The 13,999-nt window shown below is 40.5% G+C and overlaps 2 protein-coding genes across 3 annotated transcripts in view; one reads left to right on the forward strand and one right to left on the reverse strand.

Moving 5' to 3' along the window:
- LOC109922453 (histone H3.3A) overlaps nucleotides 1-3,672 on the forward strand; it is a 4,611-nt gene extending 939 nt beyond the window's left edge. Inside the window, exons 2-4 of the mRNA XM_020522503.2 lie at nucleotides 164-308; nucleotides 843-996; nucleotides 1,591-3,672. Of these exons, the coding sequence (XP_020378092.1) occupies nucleotides 181-308; nucleotides 843-996; nucleotides 1,591-1,719 (411 nt within the window). The 5' untranslated portion in view covers nucleotides 164-180 and the 3' untranslated portion in view covers nucleotides 1,720-3,672. The remainder of the gene's footprint in view (nucleotides 1-163; nucleotides 309-842; nucleotides 997-1,590) is intronic.
- Nucleotides 3,673-8,715: 5,043 nt separating this feature from the next.
- The window catches only part of si:ch211-250n8.1, a 72,770-nt gene continuing 67,486 nt past the window's right edge, over nucleotides 8,716-13,999 (reverse strand). For both annotated transcript variants that reach the window (XM_048611046.1, XM_048611047.1), the window contains one exon: nucleotides 8,716-12,740. In XM_048611046.1, coding sequence (XP_048467003.1) covers nucleotides 12,706-12,740 — 35 coding nt within the window. In that variant the 3' untranslated portion in view covers nucleotides 8,716-12,705. The remainder of the gene's footprint in view (nucleotides 12,741-13,999) is intronic.

Below are 13,999 nucleotides of genomic sequence, written 5' to 3' on the forward strand. Positions count from 1 at the left end.
CCCCCCCTTCCCTCGCTGCCCCCCCCTCCTATTTCTTCCTAATCTTCAACTTTCTCCTCCAGTTTCCTCTGTTACATATTTATCCTGCTTGTTTTGCTGTGATAATTTGCCTGAGGAGAGATGAAGACGGTGGACTGTTCTAATGTATTTCTTACTGTATCAGTCCCAGCTTAACACAAGATGGCTCGAACAAAACAGACAGCCCGTAAGTCCACAGGAGGCAAAGCGCCCAGGAAACAGCTGGCAACTAAAGCAGCAAGAAAGAGTGCACCATCTACTGGTGGTGTGAAGAAACCCCATCGCTACAGGTATTGAGATGTGTGTAATCTAAGTCAGCAATCAATTCACTGAGTGTTGTTACTCACTTTTTTTGAGGTGGTTTTTTGGGATTTGAGTTGTATTGTGCTGTTTCTCCTGGCAAATCAGATTGTTAGTTCGTTCAGAGCCTGGCTGTGTTCATGGTGTTACACGCCATTTTTCCCCTTCAGCTGTATAATCCTGTTGATGGGAGTCAGTGAGTCAAAATGTAAACACAAATGTCTGAGATGTTTTTCTTCTATGTCTGCTTTAGTCTGGGGCTATCCATAAAGATGGGTTTGAGATCAACTTTTTTGAATTGAGATGAGTCAGTTTGGCACTTAGCTGTGGAGTATCATCCACAAAGGTGATACCAGGAGTAGAGTAGCATGTCTTGTGCCGTTTCAGCCTTGATTTGAAATGTAACCACTCCAAACAGTTGTGAGTACTGAAATTTCAGTGATCTGCCATTGATTTAGAGAATTATATTAAGGATCTGAGGGTCATTGGTTCATTGTCTGATTTCGTAATCTTTTTTGTCTCAGACCTGGTACTGTTGCTCTAAGAGAAATTCGACGATACCAGAAATCAACAGAGTTGCTGATTCGCAAACTACCCTTCCAGCGTCTGGTGCGTGAGATAGCACAGGATTTCAAGACTGATCTGAGATTTCAGAGTGCTGCGATTGGTGCCCTGCAGGTGTGTACAGTCAATATTATTGTTACTGCAGCGAATGGTGTGAATGTACTTTAGGGTTACGTGCAGGAAGTTTCACATTAATCGGAGTGTTAAGTCTGTCAAGTTTTCTGTGGTCTTTGTTGAATTTCTGAGTTTAAAATCTCCAAATGCTCTTGGTAGTTGACCTACATTGTCAAGAGTTCCTTTTCTACTGGAGATTACCACTGCAACAGTGATTTTTATAAGTATTCTTTTAACATAGGTCTAAAGCAAAAATTACCAAAAAGATGTAACGCTTGCCACATGCATCTAAGGGTATATAGCATTGGCCTATTTGTCTCAATATGGGATGTTCATCCTTTGCATAATCTATGGGAAATTGACAAGGGGTAAAATAAGAGTTTGGATGGAAAGCATCACCAGTTCAAATTATGATGGTATGTTGGTGACAGAAGTTAATCACTACTTGTGTGACAAGAAATAGTGTGTCTAACATGGTCACATTCAGTGTGTGTGCGTAGGTCTAACACTTGAGAATATGGGAAAGGCGATTTTGATTTACCACACTTAAGGTGAATCCTTTTACTCTCAAACTTCTAACCTTGTGTTTAACAGGAGGCGAGTGAAGCATATCTGGTTGGTCTGTTTGAGGACACAAACTTGTGCGCCATCCATGCCAAGCGAGTAACCATCATGCCAAAGGATATTCAACTAGCTCGGAGGATACGTGGCGAAAGAGCTTAATTGGAGCATGCTAGTTCCATCAGAAATGGACAGCGGGACCTTTTTTAATATTGCAGATTTTACAGATATTGTCAGGATACGGACTTTTAAGGAGTGAAAATGTGCAAATGGAATATGTGGTATTCACTGTTTTTATTCAATTTTCTAAAGTTTAATAGGGTGGGTGGTTAAAATTGGGAGGGGAGCCCTTACTGTTATCTTCAAATAAATACACCGTAGCTAAATTGGAACACATGCGTTTCCACTTGTTATTCGCATGAGGTGCAAGTGGAAGGTACCCATTGCTCCTCAAGCACTTAAGTTTTTGTTTTGTATTATACTTGGGTTTTCTATCAGACTATTACCTAGAGCATTTTGTACTAGTCAACTGAAGGGAATGTACTGGGAAAAATGCTTCCTAAATATTGTGTCATTCCGTTGGTAACTCAGGAGGAATTGATGCAGTCTTACATCGAGTAAATTGCATTGATCTTTTGTACATCAAGCTGGAGTGTACAGCTTGGCAGCTATGTACCTATTTATGCATTGTTTTTCACATTATTGATCTGTTTTTTCGGGGAGGGGGGAAGTTATTGATTCATCTTTTATTAAATTGTTTATAAACTTGTTGCTTTTTGTTCTCATGCAAACAAGTGGTTTTACATTGGGGTAATGCAGATGGGGGGCGGGCTAGGTTGAATTCTGGATTGAGTAGCTAGTCTGTGCAGTTCTCATAACTGAATGTTTAGCTGTTAGTTTGCTGAATTGCATTCATTGTTGGAGATGGTGAAGTGCTGCTCCTTTGTGATGTTTTCCTGCCTAGACTGGGGGCTGATTGTACATATGGGAATTATTGTAAGTTCTTGGTGATATCCCATGGGCCTTGCTTTGATTGCAACAATGCAGCTGCCTGTTTTGTTGCCACAGACTCGCTCACAGGTGTATTGCAGTAGTATTGTTTAGGTGTCCAAAGGTATACTTATATGTCCTTTGTGTTACTGACAATGCTGTTTGATAGGAGGCATCATGGTAGCCAGGTAGCAACAATGAGCGTTTGCTATTAGATTTAAGCAGATAAAGCCAATAGTTTTACCCAGACTAGTTCCACCGGATTGAGTTCAGCAAATCTAGGTTTATGCTATTCTGCTGTCCTGACATTGCAACCACAGCAGTAATGTTGTTTACCTCCCTAGGAGGCTTTTTCACCTTAGTGGTGTCAAGGAGGCTGAATTGGGGTTCTAATTTAGCTTGATATTTTAAGATTTGGGATTGGGCCACCCAATGTAAATCTCTGGCAAACATCGGTACGAAGACTGTTCGTGTTGCAGGCATATATATTCCCATGTCACGTATTTTCTCGACTAGTCTTATCCAAGTAAGAACATAATGGTGCTGCATTGGTTCCTATTGGATCATTGGGTCATCCAGAACACTTTGACAAAGAAAGTGCTCTGGAAGTCTAACATGCCCTGAAGAATGTTTATAATCTGATATATGTATTGTGCTGAGATGAACAAATGGATCATTGGCTGCCATGGCATTTGGTGCTCTTGTCTCTTTACAGTAAAAGAAGGCAGGAGGATTGGTGCAGTTATCACGGTCTCCACAGAGCAGGGAATAATCTGTTCCATTTGTTTTGATGGGGGGATTAATTAGCTTGATAGGAATGGGTAAGTTCATTCTGTCGCAGCATTTGTGATGGCAGTCAGCGTTCTGTTATTAGGGCCATTGGTGTTGGAGGATGTCTCCTTGCATGGCTTTCCATGTCTTGTTAATGACATTAGGAAGTCAGAAAGAGGCTCACAGTGGTAAAAGGATCACATGCTGTTCTACACTCTACAAGAGCTGGTGTAAAATTGTAAAATTATTACATTAAGAGTACATGAAAACCACAACCTATTGACTTGCTGTAATGCTGTACTGTTAGTAAAAATGTACTGTATTTTAAATGCAATAAATGACCAAAACTGAAAACTGTATAAAGAAAGCATAGCTTGGTGGCTGTTCAGTTTTCACAACATCCAGGATCCACATGTACAGTATCTTGTACTGATAGATCAGATATACATTGGCTTTGGAGTCAGCAGTCTGGATTCTGAGATTGAGCTGCCTTGTTGGGATCTCGTTACCAACTGATAGTGTGGATGCTGCTTGGTGTGTGTGTCTGTGATCATTATAAATAGTTGATTCCAAAACCATTTTTGTACATTGTCTTTGCACTGAATACCCGGTTGCGGTTCATCTGATTTTGTCAGCACTTAAATTTTAAAAACATTTTAGATTTTTATAAGGCAAAGCTAAGGCAGAACTGTTCAGCCCAGTGTGTCTGTGCTGACTCCAGATGAGTAGCTCATTTAGTGCTCTTTCCCATATCATTCCTTCTCAACAACTATCTTGTTCCCTTTCAAATGCCTCAATTGAACCTGCCTCCTTCATTATCTCCCTGTTCTGTGTAGGTGTCTCTTGATTTTGAATATTTAAATTTCTTTGCCAACTTATTGGAATTGTCCCAAACTCTTCAGTATATCTTCATAACTGAAATTCCTCATCTTTAGAAGCTGAGCCATAAACTTGCGTTGCCAAATGGAGTATAAGGTGGGAAAACGTGAAGTTCGTTTTGGAAGGGAGAACAAAAGTTATCTAAATGAAGGAAAGCTGTAACACATGGGAATGGGGGTAATTGTGCAATGGGCACAAAGCTACCATCATTGAGACCAATTCCCAATGGTTCCTAATGAGACTTTTTAAATGATCAATTCCAGACTTAATGAATAATTAATTTCTCAACACCAGTTTTGTATCTGAAAAGACTTGATTTTATTGAACAGATAATGCTAGCAGGGAAAACAAATTAAATGAGAAGATAGTCTGATTAATGAAATGAGGAATGACTTCCTGAGGATCGAGAGTCTTTGAAACTCCTTGCCACAGAGTGCTGGGGGGGGGCGTGGTGGAAGACCTTGAGCCTTGTTAAGGCTGAGAGATCCTTGATCAGTAGGGGAATCAAGGGTTCTGGGGAAAGGGCAGCAAAGTAGGCATGAATATCAGATCAGCCATTATCCATTTGAATGGTGGATCAAGCTTGAGTGGCTGAATGGCCTACTGTTCCTATATCTTATGGTTTTAATAACAACTCTCAACCTTTACTGCACAAACCACACCCACAGCTGGTGCCGCACTGTTTTTAGAGTTGTACCGTTTATATGGTGTCTCCATGTTCTTCCTACTGAAATGTATCACCTCACATGTGCATTGAACCTTACCTGCTATCCAACCAGTCAATCAACATGTTAATCCTTTTAATTTCTACACTATGCTCAGTTAACAGTACTTCCAAGTATTGTAGCGTCTACATTTTTTAAAATTGTACCCTGTATACCAAGATCTTTAGTTTTAATTTATAGCAGGGAAATACAAAAATCTCAATGTTAATCCTGGGTAACTACACAAGTTGGTTCTCAGCAGGAAAAAAAACACTATTTCTTGTCACAGCCAATTTTGCATCCATGTTATTGCTGACCCTTTTATTCCATGAGCTTTACTTTTATATGTCTGTTGTGTAGTATCAATTGCCTTTTGGAGGCCCATTACACGTTACTAACATTATTGCCATGACCAACCCCCATTACCTTTTCAACAATCTCCCAAGTTACTCAAACATGATTTTCTTTTGTCACCTGGAAGATTCTAATCTTGAGGTTGATCATGCTAACTTCCTACCTAGCTCCCTGAATTCTGCTTGCTGGACCTGACCTCCCTGTCTTTTGTACCAGAATGACTGCTTCATCCTCTATCTTGAGAGTGGTCTGCAGCTGAGACATCCTTGACCTTGTCTCCAGGGAGGCAACACATCATCTTTGATTCAAGTCTGCAGCAGCAAAATCATCCATGTATTCCCCTAACGCAAATCTTATCTTTATGGCTTTTCTAGCCGCCTTTGTGAGATCATATAAAGTTATGCCTTGTTCTGTAGGTTTGGTTCTGGCTGTGCTCCTGAGACAAACCATCGGTTTTCAGAACTGAACGCTGACTGGAAAGTCAGATACCTTCAGGGGATTACTGTAGTATTTCTCTGAATGATGTACACCCTCGGGCAACTGAACATGTGGAGTTTGTACATTCTTCCTCGTGCCTGTTTGGGATTCCTCTGGGTGCTTCAGTTTCCTCCCACATTTGAAAGATGTGCTGGTTCAGGGAATTGACCATGCTAAATTGCCCATAATGTCCAGGGGTGTGTTGGTTAGGTGGGTTAGCCATGGAAAATGTGGGAATGAGGTAGGTGAGGTCGGGATGCTCTTCAGTGGGTTGGTGTGGACTTGGCTGAATGGCCTGCTTCCACACTGTAGGGAATCTATGATGGGCATCCATTCCCTCTCCTGGCATACATTTAAGCTGCCACATCTACAAAAGTGGTATACCTGTCGCTCTAAACCTCATGGATGCACCACTGTGACACCAGCTGCTGCTTAGGTTTTGAAACTGGAGCTCAAGCTGCTGCAAATGACAACTCTTTCAGCACAAATGGACATCTAGGGCACTCACATAGAACGTACTCCCAAGGATGGAGCAAGCTGGCTGTTCTATTTAAAATTAATAACCTTGATACTGCTAATTAAACTTACTGTTTCTAATGTTACCTATGCCAACAAAGCTTTTCCAAAAACCACAGTCCTTACTACTATCAACAAACCTTACTAATACTGATGGTTACCTTTTTGCAAATCACAAGACAAAGCAACTACTCACTTTTCACAATTTATTACAGTTAATTTTTGTTTTTCAAACTCCCAGGGGTTTAGCATCAATCCCTAAGCAGTGATAATCAGTTTGAGTTAATTAACAATGTTACTAAATTAATTAAGCATCTATTGTTAATTATTGTGTTACTTATAACTGCTGACTAATCTCCTTTCTCCATTCTCCTTTCTGGCATTACCTCCACATCATCCTTTTGTCCACTTTCCCAGTTGATGCTGACTGCATCCTTTTCTCATGTTCTTCTGGCTTTGTTTAATTTAACGTCTTGTAGCCTAGAATATGTTGTTTTTATACTTAAATTGTATTAAGGTCCCCTTTCCCCTGATGATCCTTTACTTTATGATTACTAATTTATCGTGCACCATTGTGCAATTCTAGATCCAAATTAGCTTTATGCCTAATTATTTGCACAATGTTCCAGGAAGACCTCACATAAGCATTCTTCAAAATCATATTTGCTAATTGGATTGATCTAGTCAATAAAAAGATTTTAAAACTCCACAATTATTACATTCCATTTGCTGCAAGCTGCAAATCTTTTCTTAGTTAATGATATGACCACTGGTAGGTGACTAATGAATTATTCCCTCCAACAATTTCAGACTTATTCCACAAGATTTCATGACTTTTCCTTCAAAACATTACTGATCTGAAACAGGTCATTGAAGAGAAAGGATCTTGGCTGGATGACATTGTGTGTGGAGTTTGCACATTCTCCCGGAGTCTGCGTGGGTTTCCTCCCACAATCCAAAGATGTGCACGGTAGGTGGATTGGCTATTGCTAAATTGCCCATAGTGTCCAGGAATGTTTAGGTTGCGTGGGTTAGACAAAGGAAATTAGGGGAATGGGTCTGGATGGGATGCTGTTAGGGGGGGCGGTGTGCACTTGTTGGGCCAAAGGGCCTGTTTCCAAACTGTAGGGATTCTATGACAAACTTTCTGATCTGATCCTAGATTCTTTCTCTTCAATGACCTGTTTCAGATCAGTAATGTTTTGAAGGAAAAGTCATGAAATCTTTCTGAATATTATTATATTTTGCACATCAGAATTCATGAGAAACAAATTTACTAGATTTATAACCGAGTGGTGACCCTGTAATGATAGTTGATCTTAAAGCAGGGTAACTTTACTGTATTCTGTCAATTTACTGTGGCAGGTGTTGTGTTACACTAAATTACATTGGGGGGTTGGGGGGATTCCAAAAGGTTAAGGAGCAGGGTGGGGGTGCCAGATGGCAGAAACATTGAGTTACTTGAAATCTAATGTAATAGACAGCAAGGTAGTTAGATCTGTCTTTGGTTAAATTAGGTAACTACATGTTCTGAAAATGTTTATGGAAAACAAGAAAACCTGAGAACTTACTCCTGAATGAAGCACACAACACGGTGGAGATTATGAATCAAAACAACCAACGACATCTACCAGGAACATTTATTTTTTGCAGGAGAAACTGGATATGCAGTTTATTTTAGAAAACAAATTTATATAACAGCATAATCTTTATGTACCATCAGTTAAAGTTTTAAAAAAATATAGGATATTTACTTTCTGGTTTTGCCATGTGAAAATTCTTCAACTTGTTTGGGTGCCTACCATGCTTAATCACATCACAGTTGCAGGATGCCTGGCGATCTCCTTACTTGGCTCCAGGCTCAAATTAATATCCAAGAAGATGAAATCCATGACATAGAGATTGTTTGACAGCTTTCTTCCAGGACGGCAGCAATTATCCCCTACTCTCAGTGGAATAAACCCAGGGAAACACAAGTCTCAATTATCATCGGTCTTGGTACTGCAGAAATGGCTGGTTAAGCACATGATCCACCATATCCTGTCATCCAGTACTTGTCAAACCTGCTTGAGCTTTCCTGTAATAATGCTGATTGCCATTTCAAATTCTTTCAAATTCTCAAAATCTGTTTGAACAACTTAAGTATCATGGCAGTTGTTTTGGTACATTTTTTAAAAATTGGGTTTTTTTGTCATAATGGAAACATTTGATATTTTATTAAAAAAAAATTCTGGAGTCAGAGATCCTGCATCAGTCATTAAAATATTTATCTCTTAACTAACATCACTAAAGCACATTATCTCCCTGTTGTTTGTGGGAGAATTACTGTGACACACTTTCTTGTGTTGAATGCAGTACGACTATTATGACTTTTTAAAAGTATGTTAATGGCTGCAGTGTGAATTGCTGCTGAAGTTGTGAATGGTATCATAAATTCAAGATATTATTAAATACAAACACGTTTTCCTTTTTCCATCCTTTATTGAAGATCATTTCGGCTAGCTGCCTACAATTACAACACAAAACTGTACATTATGCAACACTCAAAGTCTTCATACTTAGAATCACAGAACTGTTACAACAAAGAACCTCATTCAGTTTGTCTTGTGTGTTCAAGCTCTTTCTAGCAGCATCTCATCTGGTCCCACTTTCCCAGTAAACTTGCAAAGTTTTTTCTCTTCTGTTAATTACTTAATTCTTTCTTGAATTCTCTTTTACTTCCCCTTACCCAGAGACTTTTACTAACAGAAGCACACAAATAAACATATTTATTGCACGAAATGATCTTCGCCTCACCTCCCCTTCAGCCCTTACAGAGACAAGAGAAATTTGTTCAGTAACATTCAAAAGAACTGCATTGCAAGTTATCATGGGTGAGTAACATGGCTCATTGTGTCAATTTTCTCCCCTTCACACCCAAACGTGCAAAAACTTAGCAGAAGATAGTTCGACAAACAATGGCTGCTGACTGCAAAAACACCCAAGCCCGTGTACTCTCATGAATAGAAACGCACAGACTGAAAAGCACAGAAGACAGGAACTTACTATTTGACCAAATAATTCATCACAGTTTAGCCTGATCATAAGACCACAGACTCCCTACATTGTGGAAGCTGATCATTTGGCCCATTGAGTCCACACAGACCCTCCAAACAGCTTCCTGCCCAGATCCACCCCCTACCTTAGGCACTATGGGCAATTTAGTATAGCCAATCCACCTAACCTGCACACTTTGGACTGTGGGAGGGAACCGAAGAACCTAGAGGAAATCCAGGCAGATGAATGTGCAAACTCCACACGGACAGTCACCCAAGGCTGGAATCAATCCCGGGTCCCTGGCACCGTGAGGCAACAGTGCTAGCCACTGAGCTGCTGTGCCACCCCAATATCCTTTTACGATCATGTACAAACCCTAACCAGGAATAGAATATGCAGCCCTTTGTCCCCATTCCATCACAACATCAGCTCACAAAAATCTGTCCTGTAGTCTTAGAATCATTGAATAGAATTACAGAAACCCTACAGTGAGGAAGCATGCCATTCAGCCCACCAGCCCTCCAAAGGGCATCCCACACAGACCCACCCCCGAACCTATCCCTGTAACCGTGCATTTCCCGTAGCTGATTCACCTTGCCAGCACATCTTTAGACTGTGGGAGGAAACCAGAGCACCCAGACGAAACCCGCAAAGACACGGGGAGAATGTGTTTGTGTTACTTGGAATTGGACTGTGTTTTCCAAACATGGACTGCCATTTCATGAGCATGCACAAACAACCTCGGTGATGGGTCGAATCCTGCTTCTTTCAGTGTACCACAGACACCACAAATACTGACATACAAAATACAACAATCACTGGTGGCCTTTTGTGATATTGTACAGTACATTTTACAGCTGAAACTTCAGAGACTGTTATTGTAACATACTGATGCCATAAGATTTGGTTTCATTTGACATTTGTTATGTCTTACTCAAACTGTTTTATAATAAAAATCAAGTATTTATTGTAATATTCCCAGTGTGACAAATTTTCAAACTAGACACTCCATTAAGGCAAGTGAGATCGCTGGGAATATTCCAAATGAGGCCCTGCCTGCAGGAGCCTATTATACCAGCCACAGAAATACTGGGAGGTGACGTTGTGCATGTAGTGTTCCACCTAGTGGTGACATTGGTCACAAACACAGTCTTTTGAAATAGCAATTGCTTGTTGTTTTCACAAGCCAGGAACCTCAAATGCATCCAAACTCCAGTTATTTGCCTTTGGTGCCAAAGCCCCTTGCCCAACAAAATCTATCAATCTCAGTTCTGACAACTTAAATTGATCCTCAGCCTCAGTAGCTTTTTTGGAGGAGAGTTCCAGATTTCCATTTGCTTCCTGATATCTGCTCTGAATGACCTGGCTCTAACTTTAGATTATGTCCCCCTCCCCTTATTTTGAATTCCTTCACCAGAGGGAGTAGTTTCTATCTACCTCATAAAATTCTTTAATCATGTTAAACATTTATTAAATTAAATCACCCTGTGATCTCCTGTACTCAAGCAAACTGTCCTGGTAAGTTAACTCTTTAATGTCCCATGTCCTTCTGCTGAATGCGCACTGTAACCTCTCTAAGGTTAGTATATCTTTTCTGAACTATAGTGTCCACAACTGACTGTAGTGACATCTACCAGAGGTCTGTATAGATGAAGCATAACCTCCATTCCTTCATATTCTGACCCCTTTTAAGATAATGACCAATATCCCATCAGTTTTTTTTTGTACTGGTTTTAAGAAAGACAAATGCTATACCTTAGTGAAAATCTGGAATTCAAAAAAATAGTTTCTCTCACAGTGACCACTTAGCCACTGTTGTAAAAAATCTATCTGGTTCACTAATGTCCTTCAAGAAAATCTGCCACCTGACCTGGTGTGGCTTACATGTGACCCCAGACCCACAACAATGCCCCCTGATATGGTATGGATACCCAAACAGTTCAAGGGCATTTTGGAATGGATAACAAGTGTTGATCTTGCCAGCGACACCTGCATCTAATGTGAGAATAAGGAAAAAAATATAGAGATCATATAACTCATTACAAATGAGTGGTTGAGTCCTAGAAACCAGCAATGCCTTTATTCACTGTGTCCTCAGTCTGAGCTCAAATTGATTATTTTATTTTTATTTTGTTTAACCTATTTTTCCTAATCAACCTGTACAGAGATGTTATTACACACCCCTGGAGTAGGTAGGACTTGAACCTGGGCTTCCAAGTCCAGGGGTAGGAACTCTACCTCAGTACCACAAGAGGGCCTCCTGATTACTTTTTTAAAAAATTAACCTATTTTCCTAATCAACCTGTTCAGAGATGTTATAACACACCTCTGGAGGAGGTGGGACTTGAACTCAGACCTCACAGTCCAGGGGTAGGGTGCTACCGCTGCACCACAAGACCTTGATTACTTTCTATGTAATTTTTCACCATGGGTTCAGCTGTTGCCAGTTGGCCCCTGTGCACTGAAGAAAAGTGCAGGGGATGCAGGCTCCCTTTTCGCATTATCACCACATCCTCTTCACTTTGGAGAGGCCCAATCAGTTTCAGTACAGGGGTGTGAAATACTGCTTTCCTCACAGCTCCCAGGGTGCCCCTGAGCATTGTTTTTCTATAACACTCCCACCCACCAAAACAGTGAAACATTATAATTACCCTCAAAAAAGTTCACCCGAAACCAATGAAACATTATAACTAACCCCCACACCAAACATCAGAACTAGGCCCCACACCCTACCTGAAAATGAATCATTTTACAGTAGGTATGTGAAGTTTTCATACTGTGGCCAACTGAGCTGTGACTAAAAACCGAACACCACAGACTCTGCCACAAGGGCGTCAGACAGTAGACTATATTATGTTACAATCAGAGACAATATTGACAGCTACACGTCTTACTGGACCAATGGACTGCAAGTTGAGGAGACAGGTTAAGGACATCATGTGATAGTACTAATACAGTAAATAATCCTTACTGTAAGAGTGGAGGTGGGAATAGTGCAAATTGGTTTCCTAGCCACTGTCCTGAGGTAGAGCAAGAGAACGATGTTCTAGCAATTTCAATGCACATACTCCATTGGCTACAAGAAACAGTTTCGATAACCTTCTGCTTTGTATTTAAAACCTGCAGTTATTTCTCCTTACTCAGAGAATCCTGTCACATCAGCATTGATGGCTCCATTGTATGTAGGAAATATGTAGAGACACTAAAGAGTCCTGCCCTTCTCTCTCTCATATTCACACTTGCTGTATGGCAATGGTTCTTCCGAGTCAGATGCAGCCTTTGTTGGTGATGTTCGATGTTGATTTCGAGGAGTCCCTCTCTTACCACAGCACATCCAGGCAGTCTTTGCAGCATAAATCAAATCAGATGAAGTAACCATACAACAAGGTGACAAACCCAGCTGGCCACCTCCATTAGCGTGTCACACGAACCACTCAGTGTGTCGGAATCCTGCAGCTGAAAGATCAGAAGGACAGGGTTTCAATCAAGAAAAGATCAATCGTATTGATATGCAGGGAACACGGCAAATTAACCTCTTCAGGTGTAATTTCCAAAAGAGGAGCCATTGGATGCTGTTTTTATTCAAAAGGAGCGGAAACAGGCATGAAAAGAAACAAAGAAGCAAAAGATGTGCCTGCTGAGCTGCTGACTGCAGGGAAAGTTTTAAAAATTCAAGGGAGAAAAAGCAACAATTTTGGGGTCAAAGTTTGTGATCTGGAATCGTTGAACTCAGTGTTGAGTGTGGAAGACTGTAAAGTACCCCACTGAAAGATGAGCTGCTACTGCTCCTCATGTATATATTGATTAATGACTGGAACAGTGCAGGAGGCCAAAGGCATAAATGTCAACATCAGAGCAAGACAAGAATTAAATGATAGGCCAATGGAAGCTTTGGTTTGTGCTTGTAGTCTGAATGGAGGTGTTACCCAGTCCGTATTTGGTCTCCTCAATGTAGAGGAGATTGCATTGCGAACAGTGTGCGAACAATGTGGTCTCTACACTGGGGAGACCAAACACAGATTAAGTGCAAAAACAAAGTTGCTGGAAAAGCTCAGCAGGTCTGGCAGCATTTGTGAAGGAAAAAACAAGCGTTAACGTTTCAGGTCTGGTGACCCTTCCTCAGAACAGATTAGGTGACTGTTTCAAGTGACTTACTTTCTAGATTTTGGTCCAAAGTGATCCATCTCATGATTGCCTACGTTGATTTCCATTTTTGCCTATTCATTTAATTTGTTGATAGCTTTGTAATCTTATGCTGCCATCACAAATTTGATCATGTGATTTCCTATTCCATCACCTAAACTGTTAGTAAATACAGTGAATAGTTGAGGCTGAAACACAGATCCTTGTAGGACACCATATCACATCCTGACTATTAGAAAACATGCCTCTTACCTCTATTCTCCAGTTTCTGTCATTCAGCCAATGTCTAAACCAGATCAGTCATTTAATTCCATGAGATTTAACTTTAACAATCTCTTATGAGACACTCTATCAAATGCCTTCAGCAAGCCAATTAAAAAACCCTGTCTGGTACTTTAATCACCTCTTCAAAAGAATTCAATTAGATTCATCAGGCATGACCTCCCTTTTACAAATTCATGCTGGCTTTCTCTGATCAGCTGTAAGGTAAGGTGATCAGCCACTCTATCCTTAATGAAAGAATGACAGCGATTTCCAGACAACACATTCGGCTAACTGTTCCATAAGCCTCT

Source organism: Rhincodon typus, chromosome 23, assembly GCF_021869965.1.
Source record: "Rhincodon typus isolate 14 chromosome 23, sRhiTyp1.1, whole genome shotgun sequence".
NCBI lineage: Eukaryota > Metazoa > Chordata > Chondrichthyes > Orectolobiformes > Rhincodontidae > Rhincodon > Rhincodon typus.